Source organism: Myotis lucifugus, unplaced genomic scaffold, assembly GCF_000147115.1.
Source record: "Myotis lucifugus unplaced genomic scaffold, Myoluc2.0 scaffold_276, whole genome shotgun sequence".
Lineage (NCBI taxonomy): Eukaryota > Metazoa > Chordata > Mammalia > Chiroptera > Vespertilionidae > Myotis > Myotis lucifugus.
In genome coordinates, this window is record NW_005871324.1 from 49,270 (window position 1) to 73,234 (window position 23,965).

General features: G+C 47.9%; 2 protein-coding genes across 11 annotated transcripts in view; one reads left to right on the top strand and one right to left on the bottom strand.

The window, feature by feature from the left end:
• The window catches only part of MPHOSPH9 (M-phase phosphoprotein 9), a 38,924-nt gene extending 24,851 nt beyond the window's left edge, over positions 1-14,073 (bottom strand). For 3 of the 5 annotated variants that reach the window (XM_014464985.2, XM_023763179.1, XM_014464991.2), the window contains exons 1-9: positions 14,013-14,073; positions 11,501-11,763; positions 9,306-9,459; positions 8,014-8,103; positions 7,294-7,817; positions 5,951-6,077; positions 4,989-5,079; positions 3,434-3,540; positions 38-160 (exon numbers count right to left, since the gene is read on the bottom strand). In XM_014464985.2, coding sequence (XP_014320471.1) covers positions 38-160; positions 3,434-3,540; positions 4,989-5,079; positions 5,951-6,077; positions 7,294-7,817; positions 8,014-8,103; positions 9,306-9,459; positions 11,501-11,607 — 1,323 coding nt within the window. In that variant the 5' untranslated portion in view covers positions 11,608-11,763; positions 14,013-14,073. The remainder of the gene's footprint in view (positions 1-37; positions 161-3,433; positions 3,541-4,988; positions 5,080-5,950; positions 6,078-7,293; positions 7,818-8,013; positions 8,104-9,305; positions 9,460-11,500; positions 11,764-14,012) is intronic. The other 2 variants (XM_014464989.2, XM_014464986.2) reach the window with 2 other exon arrangements.
• Positions 14,074-14,319: 246 nt separating this feature from the next.
• Positions 14,320-23,965, top strand: CUNH12orf65 (chromosome unknown C12orf65 homolog). Of its 6 annotated transcripts, none has more exons than XM_023763181.1 (4): positions 14,333-14,440; positions 20,019-20,167; positions 22,013-22,320; positions 23,562-23,965. In XM_023763181.1, the coding sequence occupies exons 3-4, from the start codon at positions 22,039-22,041 to the stop codon at positions 23,799-23,801; spliced, it is 522 nt and encodes a 173-aa protein (XP_023618949.1). In that variant the 5' UTR covers positions 14,333-14,440; positions 20,019-20,167; positions 22,013-22,038; the 3' UTR covers positions 23,802-23,965. The 6 variants fall into 6 exon arrangements, with proteins under 6 accessions (XP_006099553.1, XP_023618949.1, XP_023618948.1 ...); XM_023763180.1 differs by having other exon boundaries at positions 14,336-14,440; positions 19,996-20,185; XM_014464993.2 differs by having other exon boundaries at positions 14,336-14,440; positions 19,996-20,167.

Consider the following 23,965-nt stretch of genomic DNA (forward strand, 5'->3'; position numbering starts at 1 on the left):
AGCTTTGCTCCACCCCGCCGAGTGCGGACCACGTTACCTCGGGCGGATGGTTTGGGCTGGAAGAAGTGAGATTCCTCTCAGGTAACTGCATGTTTTCCCTTTGCTTTTTATGGTAAATATCCTTCAGTGACGGAAGCTTCATCTCATTACTAGTGTTAGCCTTAAAGACACAAAACAATTATTTCAATGCTATTAGCAAGGAAGAAAAAGCTTTCTGAAATCAAGATCAGCACCGTAAGAGATTTTTTAAAGATTGTCAATAAATTGAGCTTTGTGCTGTCAGATTTATAATGAAGGTTTGGAAGTCAAAACCGATTACAATGAGTCTCCCTTACAATGAAAAAGTTTTCCTATCCCCCCAACAATAAATATAAAGGGAATCATCTCAATCTAATTACTTAATGGCCTAGAATACTTCCAAAGAATAAAATCGTTGGACGTCCCCTACTCAAAATGAGGAGGTTCTGAGATAAGACTTGAGAAAGAAGGAATTAAGCAGGACAAGGACACTTCTCGCCAGATTGATTTCCTCACGGGGACATCTGTCAAGAGGTGCAGCTCCTCATCTATGTGGTTATGGCACGTTAGGAGCTGGCAGACAAGAAAAGGGTGTTTCTACAGCTTGACATCGGGCCTCCGCTGCGCTGGAAATACTGCACCGCCGTCTAAGCTCCAAGTGGAAAAACCCGGGGCTCAAATTATTTCGAGGTGGGAGCTAGTGTGGGGTGTGCCGGGTACCACTTAACCTTGTCAAGTGTGACCTTGGCCATTCTGTCAAATGAGACTGAATTCCAGGAGGGACACACTGCCAGTTCATCCTACAGCCTTACCTCACGTCCCATTTCCAGGCCCAAAGTGGCTGCAGGGCACCAGGAACTATATTTTTAAATCAACCCTGTTACTAGCTTGTGAAAAAGAATTCATTATATTATTGTGTGTGTGTTGAAGGTATTAATTTGATAAACGTAAACCCTAAAAATTCTCCGTAATCCCGTTTTAAAACTTGACGGTTTATATACCAACGACCTAGAGGCCCTTAAGACTTACGGACCATGACAAGCAGCAGCTCTCTGGCTCCAGCCTCAGCCCTGCCCGCTGGCTGCAGCTATTCTACTCAGAGCTCACGGTGGTACAAGCTCCCATGTGCCACCACTTTGATGATTTCTCTTCTCTTCATATTGTAACATCTCTGAAATGAGGTCTTGTAACTGGCATCTTGTAACTACTGCCAGTCAAATAGCAGCTGTGATATGTCATTGCCTGCTCTTAAGCAAATACCAAAGCCATCAACATGGCCACAAAGGTGTGCTGAGACGACAAGGAAGCCCGGGAGCCGCTAGGAAGGGACAGGAGCAGGCATGCGCAGCAGCTGTGCCATCTGGGAGTCAGGTCCCCACAGCATCACGGAAGGAATGCCATGTCACGAAGGAAACAGTAGGTGGGAAAACAGATACCCGCGCTGGGATGGAAAAGGAGGGTGAGCCTCTGCAGGTGAGGAAGTCTGAACCAATGTATTTCCCTTACATTTTCCTTTCTAAGTACAGTGGGGCCTTGACTTACGAGTTTAATTCGTTCCGTGATGGAGCTCGTAACTCAAATTACTCGTATGTCAAATCTTAAAGTGAACGAGTGAGACACGTGACGTTGTGGCGTTCACTGTGACGTTCGCTGCGCCAACTAGTGGTGGGGTATCTGAAGCTGGCTCATAACCTGAATTTTAGCTCGCAACTCAAAGCAAAAACTCGGCCGAGAGACGGCTCGTATCTCGAAAAACTCGTTAGTCGGGACACTCGTAAGTCAAGGCCCCACTGTATATATAAGGCTTACATGATAAAAATCTATGTTTAATCACAAGCTCTTTTTGTAAGAAAACAATAGAAATTCTAAGTGCTAAGAAAGCACTGCAGGCCTGGCTGGTTTGGCTCAGTAGATAGAGCGCTGGCCTGCAGACTAAAGGTTCCCGGGTTTGATTCTGGTCAAGGGCACATGCCCGGGTTGTGGGCTCCATCCCCAGTAGGGGGCATGCAGGAGGCAGCCAGTCAATGATCCTTTCTCATCTTTGATGTTTCTCTCTCTCTCTCCCCTCTCCCTTCCTCTCTGAAATCAATAAAAATATATTTTTTAAAAAGAGTTTATTAAAAAAAAAGAAAGCATTGCATCAGTCTAATTGGTAAATTCTTTTTTTGGTAGCCTAACACACAGAAAATCTTCAAATGGATGGCATCTTAGAGTCAACAAATACAGCGTTAATTACTGAGGCTGCAGATCAAGGAACACACAGGCAGCCCTGTAAGCAGAGCCCACTCGGCCTCCCAGCCCCTCAGTCACACGTCCCACCCTTCCTTCCTCCCTGGGGTTATCTGGCTTTTTTGCTCCTTCCTCTGAAGACCCAGTCTGCCACAACTGTCTACGGCTGTCACTCAGGCTCACAGCTCTCCTGGTTACTTTAATGGTATCTCTCCTTTTCCCAACCTACTCTTCTCTCATCACCTGATCAAGACAAGAAGTGAAGTATGTACCTCGATGTGCACATATTGGAGAGTTGTATTTCTTTATTCTGAAATAAACTAAGTATTTACATTTCTTGCTCAAAGAAAATTAATACCAATTAAATTGTTCAGCATTAGAATACAAATGGATTAGTAGGAGGGTGTAATAGGGTACAAAGTCAAACCAGGCCTGAGAGCAGGAGAAGTTTATCTATGGGCCTACTGTATTTATTTTTTTTAAAATATATTTTATTGATTTTTTACAGAGAGGAAGGGAGAGGGATAGAGAGTTAGAAACATCGATGAGAGAGAAACATCAATCAGCTGCCTCCTGCACACCCCCTACTGGGGATGTGCCCACAACCAAGGTACATGCTCTTGACCGGAATCGAACCTGGGACCCTTCACAGTCCGCAGGCTGACGCTCTATCCACTGAGCCAAACCAGTTAGGGCGGGCCTACTGTATTTAAATAGTAGGTACAAAACCACCTCATTTACTTTCACAAAGCACTCATGGGCTTTTTTTTTTTTTTTAAATCCTCACCTGAGGACATGTTTTATTGATTTTTAGAGAGAGAGGAAGAGAAAGAGAGAGAAACATCAATTGGTTGCCTCTCACATGTGCCCCTACTAGGAGGGATCAAACCCAAAACCTAGGTATGTGCCCTGATCGGGAATTGAACCTGGGACCCTTTGATGCACCTGATGATGCCCAACCAACTGAGCCACACCAGCCAGGGTCACTGGGCATTTTTAATCCCACTCTTAAGTAACTTTCCTAAGATCACACAGGCAATGACAGACAGAATCTGAGAGCAGATGACTATGATTTAATGCCCATGCTTTCTTCTCTTCATCGGAAAGTGAAAAACACAAAGTGTATAATGAAGTCAAGTACTTACCTACCATGTGACAATGCAAACACACACACGTTTTGACTTACCGGGCTGGCTGACACTTGGGGGGAGGAGGACGGGGCCAAGGGCTTGTCTGTGACCTCGGGCAGAGAGTGGTACGTGTCCTTCTCCTCCAGTCTCCAGTGTGTCAGGCCTGCGCAGGCACACGGAAGAGAAGCGAGAAGAGACAGAACAACAGTGATTCTAGAGTAACATTTCTACCTAAAGAAAACGAAATGCGGGAAGTAACTAGCCTCTGTCTATCTGAATACGAAAAGTTTCATTGGACGGAAAACAGTTCACATGAATGCCTTACCATGGAAGAGTCCTGCCTTCATGATCCAAGTATTTAAAGTTGAAATATGTTACAAGTCAAGATCAACTAACGTAATTTTAAAAATTTAAAGACAACAATTTCTTTGTGAATAGTACAGACTTATATGGAAGCAATGTAAAGAATTCAATAATTTAAATATTTATTGAGCATCTACTGTGCCAGGTGGGCGCAGGGAGACTGAGACCCAAACAACAGGAAAATCACAGGAAGTTAGAGGGTGGTGAGCACTCGGTTGGTAAAATTTAAAAATCCAGAGAAGGGAATATGTAATTGGGGGTGGGGCAGGTGCTGGTTTTGGACAGGGTTGTCAGGGTTGGCTCACTGCAGAGTAACAATTAAGAAGGAGTTGGCCATTTTAGCCACATATGAGGGGGCAGAACATTCCAAGTTCAGAAAGCAGCCTATGCAAAAGCCCTCCAATGAGAACTTTGTGGACCAACAGCCTCCTTGCCCAAGCAGAGAAAGGCAGAGAGCGGCAGAGCGTGAAATGAGGCCAGAGCATGAGGTCAGAGCGTGCAGGGCAGGCTCTCACAGGCCTCCATAGGCCTCACAGACACTCCAAGGCCTAACAGAGGTTAGAGCCGAGGAGTCACGTGCTCTGACTCATCTCTAACAAGGAGCAGGTGGCTGGCTACTGCGCTGAGCACAGATGGAAAGGTGAGCACAGGGAGGCAGGGAAGAAGTCACAGGAGCCCAGGTGACAGGTGATGGGGCTCCATTAGGGTGACAGCGTGAAGGTGGTTGGGGTAGCACAGTTTTCAGAAGGCAAAGCTAATTCCTCCCGATGAACTGATGCAGGAGTGTGGAAACGAGTCACTATGTAAAACCATTAGAACTAAAGTAGAGAGTGGAGAATGGCTCCCAGAGTTTGCATTTCATTCATTTTGAGGCACCATGAAAATGCTGAGGTCATTTCTGCGCTATTTGTAATACCTGCAGGCTCTTCCTCAACCCCAGGCAGGCGTGGCGCGTGCGGGAAGCAACCAATCCATGTGTGTCTCTCCCCCTCCCTTCCACTCTCTCTAAAAATCAATGGAAAAATATCCTCCGGTTAGGATTAACAACAACAAAAAAGAAAGAAATACCTGCAGAAACGCATCTATCCTGACAGTAGGCAGACACCAAGTAAGGAAGCTACAGCTACCATGCGTTCACTTACAGAGACCACTCTCACACAATGCACGTGAGTCTCCCCGCTGGGAAATGCAGTTGTTATTAAAAAGGAAAAAGGAAAAAAAAATCTTTAAAAAATGTAAGTTTCATACCTGTTCCTGAATCAGACATCCAAAAATTGGGGCTTTCGTCTGGCTTACTGAGGTAAAAAGCATGAGGTGGTGTAGCAGCAGCGAACTCCAACTGCAATTCAAGAGGACAACTGTGAGCTGCCAGCTAAACACCCCAGGCACACACTGCTGACCAAGGTCGAAGCTGGCAGAGACCTGCCAGGGGTCTGTGCACAACGCCTGGCTGGCCCTCTGGTTACAAGAATGCAAAACAACGGGAATTTAACAGCAAATAATTCTCTTTTCCTACATAAGTTAGAAAAGTTAATTTGTGTTTTCTGTGGACCTGAGAGGAGAAAACTGGGAGCAGGGGTTATTCAATGAGTTTGGCAGGAAAATGTGTTAATAATTTGCCATCTACTTGCAAAAGAAATGTGAGGTGCCTAGAATTAAAGTCCTTTGGTATAAAAATGAATGTAAGAGCTATAATAATTCACCTTATCATTCAAACTACATTAAATCAAATCAACTCTGAAAACCACAATAATTCATATGAACTTTAAATAGTAGACTACATCTTTTTAAAAAATATATTTTTATTGATTTCAGAGAGAGGAAGGGAGAGGGAAAGAGAGATAGAAACACCCCTATTGGGGGATTGAGCCCGCAACCTAGGCATGTGCCCTGACGGGGAATCTAACCGTCCATGCTCAACCACTGGCCTCCCTGAGGGTTTTTAAAAAACAATGAAATGAATTACTCTCTGTTTAAATGTGACATTTGCAGTTGAAAAAGAATTAGGGCCTTTACAAAACAGTTCATTTTTTCTAGTATTTTCTCCCTCGTTAGTTTTGATTTCTGGGAAAGAAGCAAGACTTAGGACCAATCACTGCGTCCACTCCTCTGTGCCACCAAAAGGCAGAGATGTCAATGGAACAAACTGACCATGACATTTGCGCAGACGAGCAGGCAGGAAACCCGGAGAGACGTGCCGCGTCACCCACCTTGTCCACCGGCACTCTCTGGGGCTGCTCGGTTCCTTGCGTGGATTGGGGACACCCCTCTTCGGCATGGGCTCCCTTCGGGTGGTTCTGCTTCAGCTTCTGCGCCCATGATGTTATCGCTTTACTACTTAAAAAGAGAAAACCAAAATGACTCTTTAGGCGTCGTCCTTCCCACGAGAAACTAAATACACGCCGACACCGTATCAGTGGAAAGGGCTTTGAGTTGTTTTCTAAGAGCAAAGGGCGGATGGACATTATGGATTCACCTACATTTCTTTTTCCAGTTTCTCATTCCCAAAGGCAAAATGAACTAAAAGACCAACAGCGATCAGCAGTACAGTCTATAGCCGTCAACCAAAGCAAAACCACGCAGCGACGCTTCAAGGTCTAAATCTACCTCTACAGTGAGCACATTTATTCCCATGGACTAATAATACACTGTGTGTGCACAAGACTGGCTGCTCTGGCTGCACACCTTACTTTGTGGCACATTTCAGAGATACAAAACTGGAAATTGAGGGGAATCTACATAATTTTAAATGATTTTTTGTTTTACAAACATTCAGCTACAGTTCCTTTACTAAAAAGTCCCTGGGTCAATCAAAATGCTGTTAAACTTACAAATCTCTTCTTATATATAAAAAGACACACAAAATCAAGTATGCTTGTGTATAATTTTTTTAATAAGATATAAAGTTTATATTTTATATCATGCCTGGAAGCAAGATCTCAACAGTCTGAGAAAAATGCTTCTTGTTTGTGTATAATTTTTGATTTCCAATTACATGAACATGTGTAACAAAATCCCACTGTTGACATAGTCCTATACTACCATTCTGAGCAAGTTTACAGTGCAGGCATTTTTCTGGCAAGGCCTCCTTCTCACCTTAAGGGTTTAGTAGTCTTATAACATTGCAAATGGGAAGAGCCTGGCCCGGGTGGCTCAGTAGTTGAGCATGAACCTATGAACCAGGAGGTCACGGTTCCGTTCCGTCAGGGCACATGCCTGGGTTTGGGCTCGATCCCCAGTGTGGGGCATGCAGGAGGCAGCAATCAATGATTCTCTCTCATCACTGATGTTTCTCTCTCTCTCTCTCCCCCTCTCCCTTCCTCTCTAAAATCAATAAAAATATGTTAAGAAAAAAAAAAGGGAATCATCAGTACATACTGTGCTTTGTTTATTCCAACTTCCACAGGCACTAACTGAAAGACTTTGGTAAAACAGATAAATATTCAAATGCATCTCATTCTATTACAGTCCAACGAAAAGGAGCTTTATCTGCTAGATTCTAAGTGTATTAAACAAGTAAACGCCCCTCAAATGATGCAGAAACTCTACTTACCTACTTGTTTTTCCACTGTACACTTCCAAAATCTTACTTTCACCGAGAAACTTGTGTTCAAAATCACCAGGAAAAATGGAAATGTCTTCCTTCAACGAGTCACTGAACTCTTGGGGAGAATGGATGTAGAAACGCTTGTGCTTTCCACCATCCACAGGAGACGAGGTCTGCACGGCTGGCGCCCCGCACTGCCCCGCCGAAGCCTCCGTGTGCTCCATGAACTCCTGGGGGCCCTTAGACGTGTAGGTGTTTAACTCCGAGACACAAAAGGTCCCATAGCCACTGCTCACCGAGCTGCTGTCCACGTTGCAGTCTGGCTGTGACGGGGAAGTTTCCTGCTGCATTTCAGGCTCTTTGGACTTTGGGTAACTGAGGACAGATTCATTTCTGTCACTGTTTTCAGAAAAGAACCCCATCTGCCTTTCTGAAGAGAGGTGTTCGCTCAGAGAACTTCTGTCATAGGAAGCCCGCGAAGCATTGCTGCTCTGTAACTTGACTAAATTCTTTATTTCCTCCTGGACCCGCTGAAAATAAAAAGTGACGGGTTTAGGTAAGAAAGTATATTAAACATCACACTTTTATAAATGGTATGAAAATAGTGTTCAAAATACGATATGACTCTAAAGATAATCCACATGTTTTATCTTCAGTTTATAAACAAAGTTGATATAAAGTACATATCTTACATCTAACAAGACGTCCGTGTAAATAACAACTTACTTGGACTTGGTTGTGGAACTGTTCCTGCTGGGCCGCTATCTGTTCTTGGCACTGTTTTTCCACCAAGTTGAATAGCTGTAACCACCTGGCCTAATAATTACACAATATTTTAGTTAAAGATCATTTTTAACCTAATATTTCACAGAAAAATTCCTCCAGTAGGACAGGGTCTTTTTTTTTTTTTTTTTAAATATATTTTATTGATTTTTTACAGAGAGGAAGGGAGAGAGATAGAGAGTTAGAAACATCGATGAGAGAGAAACATTGATCAGCTGCCTCCTGCACATCTCCCACTGGGGATGTGCCCGCAACCCAGGTACATGCCCCTGACCGGAATCGAACCCGGGACCCCTCAGTCTGCAGGCCGACGCTCTATCCACTGAGCCAAACCGGTTTCGGCAGGAAAGGGTCTTTTTAACAATGTATTTTTAATGTAAAATTTGTAAGCGGAATTAAATAGTTGTAAAACCATATTTAATGTAAAAATACAAGTTCATAGGCTTGGGGACCCCTTTCTTATGGGGTAAATCTTCATTTTCCAACTGGCATCTTAATCTGATGTTCTCTGTTATCATTTTGGGTTGAATAAGAATGAGTAGGGGCACCTTACAGTTGTCTCATAACTAAGGATTTTCTTAACAGTGACTTAAACTCCCAAAAAGAATCCCACATCTTAAAACAAGAAATCGTTTGGTATTATGAAATTTTAGCCCCTAATTTATTTGTGTAAAAACACCTTTTTATAGTCGGGTATTGAAGAGTTTAAAGCTGTACAGCTGAAAAAGGACTAAAAACCCCCGAGCTGGCCTGCGACCCTTCCCAGCCTGTTTAGGTCCTGACCCACCGGCCTCCCCAGAGCAGCTAGTGCTCCTGTAACTGGCCGGCCGCTGTGCTTTCAGTCATGGACACGCAATAACCTACAACGTCACAGGGGCAGCCATGAACGCGGGCTGCCCTGGGTAAAGCCTCCCAGTGTCTTTCCTACATTCCTTCCCGGCCCTGCCCGATCCGGCCCCCACACCTGCACCCCCTCTCATCCTCTCTGCCCCTTGTTCAATACACACCAGTCGCTGGCTTTTCTGTCTAATCACAAATATGTTGTTAAGACACACTTCCCACCGTCTTTTTCACATTCATTCAATATCATTCCCGTTAATATATCCGGTCACTTTACTTTAGCACTAACTTCAGTGTCATGTGCTACAGGATATCCATTTCTAACAATTCAGACTTACATAGAGGCACATTTGTAGTTATTTTAAAATTCAAAAAAACAAAACAAAACTAGATACCTCGCAGTTTTTCCAAAGCTCCGAGTCAGTCCTCCCGCTGTGCTGTAGCTCTTGCATGAAAGAGGTGAGGGCTTCACCTGTGCCTTGAGTTACGGCCGGTCTGGTCTTCCCTGAGAAAGAGGATACCCCATTTGTACTAAGGTGGGGGCTACTTCTGTTGAAACATAAATAATTCAAATGGTTTTCCTCATTCTACCAGAGTGTTGAATAATTCAGCAGTTCAAGATTTAGCAGAGCAGTACAAACCACTGATATTTAATCCTTCTTAATGGCACTTCATTTGTTGCAAATCTGATTAGAAGTTTGCCCACGAAAGAAAAATAGCAGTAAAAAGACAGACAGCATTTAATTTTTTTAAAAGAACACAACAGAAAGGCCTGTTTCAAAAGTGATAGGATACTCGGAAGTCCCAGCGGAAAACAAAAGTTTCTGCTAAACAATAATAAGCAACACCTCCAGCCCCTCGGATCTAAATTATTGCAGAGGACGGTTTGCCCCCTTTAAGAACAGCCCCTCATTGTAATGAAATTCTCCCCTCCACACCCCCCATTGTCCAGAATGACAGTGGAGTCTTGTTCATTGGATCCCTCTAATTTGGCGTGATAAGCTGATGCTTATCTTTGCACATCTTTGAATAAAAGTTGTGCCAAGCAAATTAGCACCAAATATTCAGGACGAATTTAGCCTATTCAGTGTGCAAAATACCACTGATTCTCTCCAGGAGGACTGCCTTTCCAAACTGGAGATGAGTTCATTTCAGATTTGTTTCATACAAACACAAAAAGCATAATTAAGACATTAACATTTATTTAAATTCCAATCGCTGAAAAGCCATTTTCATTTTTTCAGTGGCCCTCTGCTTTGTTTCACTAAGAATGTGAAAGAGAGAATACTAATGAAAATAACAGCAAAACAGAATCAGAAGCAGAGAAAATATTAATAAAAATTCGAAGGATAGAAGCACAGAATCTGTTGTCCATCAGAGATTTATATTAACCCAATTTGAATTTGGCCAGTTTAGCTGCAGTCGCAGTGAAAAGAGAGGCAAGCTCGGGTGTAATTTTCACTAGAAAGGCACATGTAGGTTGGTTCCTGCAGCAAATCCAACACTAGGTTCCGGAAGTGGGCTTCCCAGGGGCCCCGGCACAGGAAACTAGCGCAGGGCCAGCTTTTGGCAGTGGGTCTAGATTATCAGGCAGACATCTCTCTGGACCACCTCCCACGCCTGGTTTGTTTCCTGCGCCCTCCTTTCATTTATGCTTCCTCCTATTGTGTGTAAAGGCATTTGCCCCTTTAACAGCAGGCACCAGACTGCCTTTTACACTTCATTGTGCCTGCTTTTTATAGCTGACCTCCTCTAACAGTCCCTGCCTCTTTGCTGGTTTTCAGCTACTGTAAATTTAGAAACCAAGTAATCAAGCTTGTCAGACTATGTACACAATCAGAGTGAACAGGCTCTGATTAGAAACAAACCAAACATGGGATCGTTTTAAAAATAAAATGCATTGTTTGACGGAATCTATTTTGTCGGCTTGGTATGAGGTGTTTTTTTTTTTCTTACTTCCTAGTATTCAACTTTAATTGCTTCTTCCAGATTGGTGAGCTATTTCTGCAATATTAAACATTATTGATCATGTTATCTTAAAAATGTAGAAATAGCCCAGCCGGCGTGGCTCAATGGTTTGAGCATCAACCTATAAACCAGGAGGTCATGGTTGGATTCCTGGTCAGGGCACATGCCTGGGTTGAGGGCTTGATTCCCAGTGCGGGTCGTGCAGAAGGCAGTCGATCAATGATTCTCTCTCATCATTGATGTTTCTATCTCTCTCTCCCTCTTCCTTCCTCTCTGAAATCAATTTTTTTAAAAATTGAAATAATATTTAGGCAACTAAATTTTAATGATATTCTTGTAATTTACTGAAAACCAAAAACAGGTATAAAGACCACTGCAACTAGCAAAAACAAGTTCTTTCTCACAGTTCCCCATGCAAAAGTACATATTTCTGGCAGAAATAAAAAACATGGAAGCGCTAAAACTATTCTTATCTGTCCCTGAACAGTTCCTGATCATAATTTTGTTTTATTTTTTAGTGCAAATCAGTAACTATGACACTATTTGGATAAATTGGTAATCTATGCAAATAAGTTAATTTTTGTTAATACATTTTTTAAAAATCTATCTATCCCATTCTTACCTATTAGTACTTAAGTTCAGTCCAAGAGAGTAGGGAGAATTTTTTATATCAGATTCTACAGAAGATGAGGTTTTTTGTAAGGGTTTCACCAGGTCAGCATCTTCCATAGTGGACAGAAATTGTTATGCTCTCTCATTGGAAAGTGTAGGTTCTTTCACTGTCTGAAGAAACTGAATCCGGGTCATCTTCAGATGCTTCATCGTCTACAGGCATTTTCAGTTGCTAACATTCAGAACTGTGAAATATCCTACGTTCCCAAGACTCTGAAAATGAATGGGGGGAAAAATACTACTAAAAAGCCACTAAACCTAGCAACTATCTCTTCGTAACTTTGGCAACTGTGATCCTTTTATACAGATCTACATTTCGGAGAGCAACATCATTTCCAATAGCCAAAATGCAGAAACAACCCAAATACCCATCAAGTGATGAATGCATAAACGAATGTGGTGTATCCATAGAAAGGAATCTTTTCAGCCATAAAAAGGAATGAAGTACTAAAAAAAGGAATGAAGTACTGAGATATGCTACAATGTGGATGAACATGCTACAATGTGGACAAATATGCTACAATGTGGATGAACATCCTACAATGTGGATGAACATTCTACAATGTGAACCATGAAAACATTATAGGAAGCTCAGTAAAAGACCACATATTGTATGATTCCATTTATACAAAATATCTAGAATAGTCAAATCTACAGAGACAGAAAGTAGATGAATGTTTGTCAGGAGGTGAGGAAAGGGGAGAATGAGAGTGACCAAAACAGGTATGGGTGTCTTTTGGGGGCAACGAAAAGTTCTGGAATTACATAGTGGTGATAGTTGCACAACTCTATGAATATACTAAAACCCAATGAATTGTATACTTTAAAAGAATGAACTTTATGGTATGTGAATTATATCTCAACAAAAATATACAATAGGGGTGGTTCTGCAAAATAGCATCATCTTTTCCAGGTAAGATTTCAGAATTGTATGTGTCTAATAATCAAGGTTCTAGACACAATGCTACTAGGTAACGACTTACATGTCCATTTGTTTAATAAATTCTACAAAGCATCCATGCTTATTGATTTACACAGTGAGTAGATGACAAAGAACTCAGTATTTAACTTGGTCTTAAAAACAGCCGATTAAGCCGTTCACCATGGTTGTTTCCCACCGGCTGGAAGGTGGGGTGGAAGGAATGCATTTTGCACTCCACGGCCTTTTGTACCCTGTGCATGCATTACTTCTTTAAAAATAAACTATTTGCCAGATCAACTAAAACTGAACTGACACTAGGTATACAGAGTCAAACAATATGCCTCCTTCTTAGGAAATTCACGTATTTTAAAAACACACACAAGACAAAAAGAAAACCTTGCTGCTCACAAAATGTGAAGTTTAGGGAGTGAGACCGAGAAAAGTAGGCTCCCACTTCCCAGGGCCTGGTTTTCACAAAGCACAACCTCAAACGCGTCATCTCACAGAGGGGAACCGCGTCCTTCAGGGACAGGTGTGGAGGCCAAGGGTCACCGGGCCGAACCCAATGGATTTCTCCCCAGTGGCTTCGGCCCATCGCCGACGACAAATGGGGTATTGAAAACACCGGGGGCTGCGCCTCCCAACTGGCAACGAAAACGCCTGGATGCACATCACCTCGCTCTTCCACCAGAAAGAACCACAAGCTCCCTGGGGACGAGGACCCGCAGCCCATCTCTTCCTCCCCGGCAGAGATCATCCGGAAGCAGGAGATCCAGACGGAAAACCACTTTAAATGAGACGATGCTTCCCCACCAGCGGGGATAAGGGTGAAGGTTAAAGGGGGCGGAGGGGTACCCCGATATGCAATGCAAAATTTTTTTAAGAAAACGTCATGGGGAATAGATAGCACAGAGACAGTTTTATATTTCACAGCAACAAAATATCATGCTTTTGGTTTCTCCCCACCCCCCACGTCCGCCCCGACCCCTATCAAAAAAAAAAAGAAAAAGAAAAAAGAGTTGGGGGAGAAGCGAACGGCTGATGGGGCCTGATGCTGCTATAAAAGTTAACGTGCAGCTTTGCTTTGCTCGGAGCCCGAGGGGGGAAGGGAAGGGGGATTGCAGAGGTCGGGAGGCCGGACCCCAAAGGCTGGTGCGGGCTCTCGGGTCCACGTGAGAAGCCGAGGGAGGACGCACGCAGTCGCCGAACGCAAGGCCGTCGTCCCATCAACTGCGGCCGCGATTCCCCAAGTGAGCGAAGAAAAAGGGGAATTCCCCAAGCCCCCCGCCCCCTGGGGAGAGGCGCTCTGCCATTGGGCCGCGCGGGTGTCACTCAAGGGCACCGACGCTAGAATGGGCGCCCGGCCGCAGGCAAAGCCCCCACACGCCCGAGGGCTGGGGGAGGGCTGCGGCGTGTGGCCGTCGTCTCCCTGGCCCTAGCCCGTCAGCACGCTCAGGGCTCCTCTAAGGCCGTGTCTTCTAAGTCTCGTCCCTCCTGTCCCCCGAGACCGGCAGCTCCCTGCAGGCGGGCGGCCGCTTACCTGGCCGCCGATTCAATTCAGCGTCGGGCGAGCGGCCTCTCGCGACCGTTAAACTTCAGGGAGCGTGCGCGCGCCCGGCGCCTGGCCGGCGATTGGCCGCTCGGGAGGGGGCGGAGACACTGAGCAGCTGCGCGCGCCGCGACCTCCCCCTTCCCTTCCCTCAGCTGGCGGGGGAGACCGAGGTCCAACGCCTGGGAACTGGTGCGGGGCGTGGTCATTGTCAAGCCCTCTCGTCTGATTGGTTCTCTGGCAGCTTTACCGGGAAAAGGCCTCAACTTTCCGCATGCGCAGTTGGTAAGAAGGCGGCTGGGAGCGTCGGCTGAAGCACGGCGCATGCGCAGACGCGAGAGTGTGGTTGCGATCCCTATTCGGCGGTGATTCTGGTTCCCCACCAGGTCTTTGGGGGCGGAGGCCGATCGTGGGGTTGGGTAAGTGTCCGCGGAGAAATCGGGCACCCGCACGGTTACCCACGATTGTCAAGGGCTCTGGAAAGGGGACTGGGAGCCCGGACGCCTTGAGTTTTCCGGTTTGCGACTCTGAGTCGCGCAGCCTGTTGACCTGAGGCCCTGCTGGCGGTGCGGTGGAGCCGGTGCAGACACCTGAGCTGCTTTCCCTGCACCTGGTGTAGCCTAGGCTGCGGGGGGTCGGCCTTGGCGCTCTTCAAGGACCGGGGGGAGGGAGGACAGGAGAGGGAAGCCCACGCCCTGCAGAAAACAGGAGAAATGGAACGGTCCCCGTGGACTTGTTCAGCAGAGCCTGATCGCGCCCGTAGCACGCACGCAGCAGGGCTGTTGCAGGCCCGGCACATAGTAGGTGTCAGCGTCGCTCCTGTCAGAGCTTTCAAAGGACGAGAGAGATCCCGCGTCCCTCGCCGTGGGCCCCCAGCCCCCCTCACTCGCTCGGTTCCGTCCACATTCTTCAAGCTGGTGAGCCTTTCCGGTACTTGCAGCTTTGAGATTTCAGGGCGCAGGGGCTTTGGCTGCCACTTAGAGCTGCCTGAGCGGGCGGGACCTCGGAGCTGTGCCTGCCCTTGGGACGAGGCCGCCCATCGCATCCCAGCCCCCCAAAAATCCGTAGCAATAACGTTTCAGCCGGAAAGCACCCTCCCAGACCTTATGCGCGCCTGGAGGACGGCAAGCTTAAATGAATCGAACCCCCACCCACCCCACATTGTGTTAATCCACCCGCCGATATTATGCTCGTGTTGATACCTAACCAAAGTCCAAATTATTATTATTTTTTAAATATATTTTTATTGATTTTTTACAGAGAGGAGGGAGAGAGATAGAGAGTTAGAAACATCGATGAGAGAGAAACACCGATCAGCTGCCTCCTGCACACCCCCTACTGGGGATGTACCCCCAACCAAGGTACATGCCCTTGACCGGAATCGAACTTTGGACCCTTCAGTCCGGAGGCTGACGCTCTATCCACTGAGCCAAACCGGCTAGGGCCCAAATTATTTTTTAATGGTGCTTTGATTTCATTCTTTTAAATGTGTTTTTATTGATTTGAGAGACAGAGGAAGGGAAAGGGGAGAGAGAGAAACATCCAGAGAGTAACAGGGATCAGCTGCCTCCTGCACGCCCCCTACTGGGGACTCTGCTCCGAAACCCAGGTATGTGCCCGGACTAGGGATGGAACCAGCACCCTCCTGGTTCGTGGGTCCACGCTCCACCGCTGAGCCACACTGGCAGGGCGGAGTCTTTAAATTGACAGCTTTATGGCGGAGATCTTTCCGCCTTTTACATTGACTGGGATAAGATCAGGCTATTCGGCAACAGTGGCCGCTAATAGCTAGAAAAATGTAGTGCCTGTTAACCAGGGGGTTATTTTGTGTCGTTGGTTTTTATATACAAAGTTTGTCATCGGGGGACCAGTTCTCCACAGCAAAAGAGGAGGAACTCTAAAACTTTAAATCTATAGTTTACTCATTAAATATGGAAGGAAGTGATGAGGTATACATTTAAATACGGATTTTTTTCATCTTTCCCGAGCTTCGTGACTTTTCTTACCATATTAGGTAATCCCTAAAGATCTCTAAGTTTGAACCAGGCCTTGTTTGATGAAGGTGGGTTTTTATCTTTCCATTTGAACCTGCGGGGAAGTCCAGCTGTGTGCTCCTGGCATCATAATTTGTTCCTTAGCACCTGCTTTCCTGGACCACAATTATGACCTCACCTAACAGTATGTCTTTGGTACTTTCAAGGTTTCCAAGTACTTCTTGAATGGGACCATCCCCAGTAAAATAATGAGCAGGTCGCTGTTCTAGAAGCCTTTTCGCTCTGAGCTCTAATCAAATAAACGTCCATGAAATCGTGAGTTTGCAGAGTGGGTCTGTGCGCTGAGACCACAGTGTGTGTGGTGTGTCACGGGTTGCTGAGCTCCGTAGTGTAGGGATCCGAAGTGCTCGCTGCTTCACATTTGTGGCGACGTGTGATTTTTCTCACCCCAGCTGGTACTACTACCTCCGTCTTACAGATGAGCAAACATGGCCGGAGTTGCGTAGAGAGTTGAGACACTGACACAGGTTGCGCTGACTACAAAGCAAGATAGCCTTTCAGGGGCCAAAAAAATGAGAGGAAGAGTCAAGAAGAGAAAGTTGAGGAAATGAGCTAACACTTTAAGGAGCTGGGGAAAGGACGGGTCTGGAGATGTTACGAAAGGTAAAGAAACAAGCTGTAGAAAGGACCGATTTAGTTTAAAATATGGACCAGCTGCCCTGGCTGGTGTGCTCAGTGGTTAGAGTGTTGGCCTTCGAGCCCACTTAGGGTCAGGAGTTCGATTCCCGGTCAAGGGCACGTACCTGGTTGCAGGTTCGATCTCCAGCCCTGGTCAGGGTTCCTGCAGTAGGCAACCAATCAATGTGTTTCTCTCACATTGATGTTTCTCTTTCTTCCCCCTCCCTCCCTCCCACTCTCAACAAAATCAATGGAAAAAGTATCCTCAGGTGAGGATTGGGGAAAAAAAGGGGCAGGGGGACCACCAGCTACTGTTCTTCCAAGATAAGTCTGAAATAACACACATAGTAGGCATCGCTTTATTTGTATCAAATACACTCCCACTTGAAAGTGCCTTTAAGACATTTAAGTCCCAGACAAACAGAAGCCATCATTATGGTAATAGAGGCGTGAGAATTTTCTAGGAGAAAATGTAGAGGATGGTTATTGCTGGTTTTTTATGTGCTTCTGTCTCATTTTAACAGCCTGGGTGTAAGTTATAAAGTCCCTGTTAGATGCCATAAACAGAAGACAATCATGGTGATGCTCATGAATAGGACGGGTGTCATTCTCCATGGGGTCAGAGGTTTCTGTTTAAAAGAAAAACTGGACGGGACATTATGGGATGAATGGAAAGCTTTTCTCTTGATCTGCTTCATTGTTGCCTCTTGAACCGCAGCAAGAAGCCTATTAAACTTCGACCAGACCTAGAGTAGCCTCTCCCTCTTCCCCCCAAATCCAAGATGATAACTGCATTTCCTGCTCAACCCGTTATGCTTGTCTTCTTGGAGAACCAAGTCTCTGTGACACTTCCTGTGGGAGAGGCGCTTCATCCTCAGGGTAAACCGAGCCACGGAAAGGCCAGGGTCTGCTTCGGGCCTGAGCCGGCCCAGTGGCTCCATGTGGGAGGGGCTTGTTCTCAGAAGGGTTCCAGGCAACTAGAACAGGAGGGTGAGCCGGTGGGAAAGGCAGAGGGAGGCTGCTCGATCTGACCTCCCATTCTGCAGGGAGCACCAAAACTCACCTTTGCAACATGAATTAGCATTAAGCATTTCTCAGAATCCTCCTCTCACGGAGCCTCTGGTGCCATCAGCTGGCCATTTTGACTTTAAAGCTGCAAGGTTGCAATCAGCCTTTTCAAGCTCACTGGACTTGGTCTTTGCCCATTGTTCTGAGACCTGTCTTTTTTTATTTTTTTCATTGATTTCAAAGAGGAAGGGAGAGAGGTAGAGTGATAGAAACATCAATGATGAGAGAGAATCATTGATCGGCTGCCTCCTGGGGATCGAGCCTGCAACCCAGGCAGGTGCCCCAACAGGAAACCTAACAGCAACCTCCCAACTCATAGGTCGGCGCTCAACCACTGAGCCACGCCAGGCAGGGGCTGTTTTGCTGTTTTTGATGGGACTACTAGGACATTTAGAGTCCACACGTGGCTTACGTTCTGTGTGTACCAGGCAGCGCTGTTCTAACACATGAATGCATGGGAGCCAGCGTTTCGGGGGTTCGTTCTCCAGGTGACCCAGCTTCTTCATCCCCTTGTTCCCATTTCACCTGCTCTGTGAACTCAAATCAATAATCGTTTCACTCTTTTCTCTAAGTAACTTCACCCTGCTCTCTCCTTCCCACCTCCTCCGTCTCTTTAACGTCCTGATCTTGGGGTTTTCACCCTGCAGGTGGGACACTCCGACAAGCCTTGCTCAAAGCCCTTACCTGGGCCCTTGAAGTGTGTCTCCTGGACCAGCAGTACAGCCTCCCCTGGTACTCCCCTGGTTAGAAATGCAGAGCCTCGCCCGGCCAGAGCGGCTCAGTAGTTGAACATCAACCTGTGAACCAGGAGATCACAGTTTGATTCCCGGTCAGGGCACATGTCCTGGCTGCGGGCTCAATCCCCAGTGTGGGATCGATGATTCTCTCTCATCATTGATGTTTCTATCTCTCTCTCCCGCTCCTTTCCTCTCTGAAATCAAATTTAAAAAAAATTTTAAATGCAGAGCCTCAGGCCCTGATGACCAGTATCTCCTCTAACAAGGTCCCCAGGGGAGTGAGTGCACCCGACAGGTTGAGTGGTGAGGACTTAACCCCCGTCTTTCCTAAAGCCCCATCTTGGGTCCTCGCCACGTCTGCTCCTCCAGTTCGATTTGAGGACACTTCTGTGAGGTCAGGACGAGGGGCACCTAATAGAAGCAGGTGCAGGCCCTGCAGGTGACTCGGGCCATAGAAAAAGCGTGAGAACCACAGCTCCCTGGCAGGTCATCCATTCCGGCCCATCCTGATGGACATCTTACCTTATCTTTTATGCTCCAGGCCCCTGGGGCTCCCCATGCCCGGGCCTGGCTCCTGGTAGACATTGAAACTACTATTGAACAAATTACCATTCCCTTTTGTAAAGGCCTGACACCTCTAATCTCTAACTTGGCCAAGTGAGAAGGGACTGGACAATGAGAGGCTTCACCCTAAACTGCACTCAGCAGGGATGCGCTGAAGCTGCCGGAAGTGAGGGTGGGAGCCAGCCCCGAACTGAGCTGCCACTCCCAGGAAGGAATCAGAGCTCAGCTCTCCCCTCGGCTGGTGTCCCCTTACCGGCACTTCTGTCACCTTTGTTTTTCTTTTTTAATGTCACGGTGAGCTCTGATTTCAGCTGCTCTTACTGTTCCCCGAAGATTTGGAGTTGCTCTGCGGGTATCACAAAAACTGAAATCCAATCCGGAATCTTCGCTGAGCTTTGGGGAAGTGGAACCATGGGTGTGTTGTCATTTTCAGCTGTCCTTGGAGCAGCGCCAAAGCCCCAGGAGATACCAGACGTCTTCGGGCTCGCCCGGTTGGCTGCTGGGATTGGCTGTTACACAAACCAGCCAGTCGCCGGGTGCTGGGGACCTTCCTGAGCTCCAGTTGGTGGGAGACCTTCCAGTGTGCGAGGGGCTCTGAACTGGGACAGAAAGAGATGTGAACCACACTGGCCTGACAAAGCACCCTCCTCCCGCCCTTCGTCTCCCACTCGCTTCCTTCCTTTGTCACCGGCCCTGCCCCAGGGCTGTCCCACCGGTCACATTCACTCACTCCGGTCTGTAAGGAATCTAATCCAGGGACCAGACGCTGTCTGAGGCACAAAGGAATCCTGTCCTGCGGGTCGAAAGCAGGAAGGGGCATCTGGACAGGGACTTGGTCTCGTTCAGGGAATCGTTCTAGGAGGTGGGTTCTTTGTTGCCGCGACGCCGGGCAGAGTGCCCGGTTTATGGTCTATCGTTTTCTCTCCTGAGGAGACTCCTGAAATATCGCACGACAGACAGCGGCAGTTGGTAAAGTAGCGTTTGGTGGCACACTCCTCCCAGCTATGGAGCCCTCACCACTGCACCTTCCTCTCCCCCACGGCTGACCGCGCTGAACGCAGGCTTCTCACGGACGGTACGAGGTGGACCACGCACAGTCACGGAAGTGAGAACTAGCACTGGCGTAAGCTTGCAAAGTGTGTTGTCTGTAGAAATAGTAGAGATAGGAAGACTCTCATCCAAAACTGGCCGGTAGCTCAGTTGGTTAGAGCATCATCCCGATGCACCAAGGTTGCGGGTTCGATCCCAGTCGGTACGTAGAGGTATCAACAATGAATGCATCAGTAAGTGAACAACAATGGATGTTTCTCTCTGTGTGTGTCTCATCAAATTTTTTATATGTTCTTTTTTTATTTTTCTACTCATCAATTTTTAAAAAATATATATTTCTATTGATTTCAGAAAGGAAGGGAGAGGGAGAGACAGACAGAAACATTAATGATGAGAACCACCGACCGGCTGCTCCCCACACGCCCCCGACCAGGGATCGAGCCCAAAACCCAGGCATGTGCCCCGATGGGGAGCCAAACCTTGACCTCCCAGCTCACAGGTCGGTGCTCAGACCCTGAGCCGTGCCGGTCGGGCTCCAGTCAGGTGGCACAGTCAGTTCTCATACTCCCTGGGCCACAGAGGTTTTGCTAGAAACCAGCCTCTTGCCTTCAAAGGCACCACAGAAGCCCCTCCCGAGCACTCTTCCCTCTGGCTCTTCGCCTGCCTGGGTGGGTGGCGAAGGCTTGGTCTCCATTCTCCAGATGTGAAGCGCCCAGGCTGTGACTTGCCCCTGTCCACATGCACATCTTTGAAGAAGTAACACCTTTCAGATTCCTGCCTCCCTGACCCTCGAAAGAAAAAGAAACCAGAGCCTGGGGGCTCGCCGTGTCCTCACAGCTGCTATCCTCTGCACTTGTCAGCTGAGGCGGTTCCGCTCACGCTGCCTCCAAGCAGTTCTTTACTCTTACTGTCAATACCACTTTCTTTTTGACTGTGTCCCTCTCTGGCTAGATGACGAGCTCCATGAAGACAGCCTAGCTCTTTTCCACCTCCCGTGGCTCACAGAACACCGCGCGTGGTGTTTTGAACCGACCCGGCGCCTTCAGGCGAGTCGGCTGGTGCGGTGGGCCCACGCCGCAGACCAGTTGGATCACGTCATTGGCCGTGTGTCTGAGGGACAGGTGTTCCTATTCAGACCCAAGAAACTGGAAACATTGAAAAACAGCAGCCATGACGTTGATGGACAGTGATGGTTACTGTGCCCTACTGTCTAGGCTCAGCCGTCCACAGGCGATGGCACTCCGTCCGACGTGTGGATTTCAGAGACTCCCCAGCATTTAAATGTCCCCAGACTCAGCTCCCACTTCTGCCTTGATGTGCTGTTTAACACATCAAATCACAGCCCTGTTCTGAGCTTCACACTCAAACCCTCTCCTTCCTGAGAAAACAGCACCTCTGGGGCCTTGGAGATATTTCTGGTCCAGCCCGGCCGGCGTGGCTCAATAGTTGAGCATCTACCTATGAACTAGGAGGTCACAGTTCTATTTCCAGGCAGGGCACATGCCTCAGTTGCAGGCTCCATCCCCAGTGGGGGGGTGTGCAGGAGGCAGCCGATCGATGATTCTCTCTCATCATTGATGTTTCTATCTTTCCCTCTCCCTTCCTCTCTGAAATCAATATATATATATATATATATATATGTATATATACACATTTATGTGTGTGTGTATATATATATATATATACACACATACATATTTTTAAGTCCATTTAAAAAAAGATATTTCTGGTCTGTTACAAGAAAATATTTACCAGTGGGCAGGATACGGTCGAGTCATGTGTCTTCACTCACTTCCTAACACCCTCCCTACGAGATGGTCCTCATCGTCTGAACTGGGACCTGACGTGAACGTGGGAGCAGGGCCTCTCCCTGAAGGGCTGTCTCTTTTGTCCGATCCAGGTCTTCGGCAAGCAGAGCCCCTGTCCATGGGCACCTTGGGCTCATTTCGCTTTCCTGCCCCGCTGACCAGAATGTGCCCCGTGCCCTGGGCACACGGGTACAGGGAGAAGCCGGCATTGCTGTCCCCGGGAGCAGGAGTCCCTCGGGTCCAGGTGGCAGGCAAGAAGGACCACCCCGCCCTGCTCTCCCTGGAAGAGAGTGACCTGGAAGAGCAGTTTGTGAAAGGACACGGTCCAGGGGGCCAGGCAACCAACAAAACCAGCAACTGCGTGGTGCTGAAGCACGTGCCCTCGGGCCTGGTCGTCAAGGTAGGGGGAGCGGGCGGGCTTTCTGAGTTCACTAGAGGCTGGCACATCTCGTCCCATGCAGCCCCCTCCCAGCCCCTCTGGAGCCAGGCGCTTGCTGCCCTTGAACTTGGCAGGCAGCAGGGTTCTCGTCAAAGCATGGCTGCCGATGGCCGCAGCACTGCCGTGGGCGCTCCCTCCCTGAGCAGCCAGCAGGCCCCGAGGTCTGCGAGCGTCCTCTGCCCTCCATCTCCTCGGAGGCCAGTGACACCCACCCCTCTGAGCATGAGATCAGACCAGCCATTCCCAGCGCTCAGAAGCCTGCCCGCACGGCTGCCTGTGGAAGTCTCCCTTCCCTATAAAACCAAGCTCCCGCATCCCAGCTGCCAGCACACCTGCCCCTCTAGGAAATGGTGCCTCGGTGCAGGGGGACTGCCCGTCCACTCTGTGTGGCCAGAGGCCCGAGAGGCAGCCGAGCCTTGAGATACAACCAAGAGCAAAGCCGGCCTTGGTACCAGCGACACAGCACGGCTAAGGGCCCCGCGTGCTTCAGCTCTTAGTCCTCACAGGCCCCTCCACCCCTGCTTCCCGGCGGGACCGGTAAGGAACCGGAGGCACAGAGGCTAAGGCCCGCGCCAGGCCCTGCCAGCTCTCCCCGCCCAGAGCACATCGCTGTCTCCACCACTGCTCTTCCCCTGGACGACCTATCATTCAGGAGCCACGGGGAACAGCCTGAAACCTGACATCACTTTTGTTTAACCTGTTTTATATAACTTACTCCAAATTCTCTCAGTGCCCTTCTCTCGCCCTGACATCCCCGAATTCCCATCAGCCAGCTTCGCCGGGCCTGGCCCCCGCGCTCGGGCATCACATGCGAATGCTGTGGCGACTGATGGGAGAGCCCGTTTCCCTCTCGGACAGGAGCTGACCTTTGCACACCAAGTGCTCGTGCCCTGCCCACAGCTAGGCATTTCAGTGTATGTTTTCAAAATTATTTTGGGATTGTGAGTTATTTAAAGGCTACCGTTGCTTCTAAACAAAACCACACTCCCAACTAGAAACAGTCGCTGTGAAAGCCACATCCGACATGGGTGTGGGCCAGGGACACGCCCTGGCTTTGTCACCCCTTCGCTGGGAGTCCTGCCGAGTGTCCTTGCCTCCCGCCCCCGCCCCCTCTGCAGGGACGAGGTCGCCTGTGCTGAGTCCTGGGGTCCCGAGAACCAGCCTGCGGTTCTCGGGTCACAAACCTCCTCTCCCTCCCGCAGTGCCATCAGACGAGGTCCCTCGATCAGAACAGGAAGCTGGCTCGGAAAATCCTGCAAGAGAAAGTGGACATTTTCTACAACGAGGAAAACAGTGTTGCTTACAGAGAAAGACGCGAAGCAGAGAAGAAAAAGCAAGAACGGAAGAAGAGAGCAAAGCAGACCCTGGAGAAGAAGAGGCTGCTGAAGGAGCTCTGGGAGTCGAGTAAGAGCTCCACGGCGGGAACAGCAGGTTCGGAGTGAGGAGCCGCCGGAGGCTTTCGAGGAAGAAGGCGGGGGTCCCTCCCCTGCGTGGCTACAGGGCTTCAAAAGCAGTATTTGAGCCGTTTAAAAAGCGTCAAATTGTTTTACATGGCGGATTAAACTGTGGATAGAGATGCACTTAAAATAAACCTGAGAGAAACGCA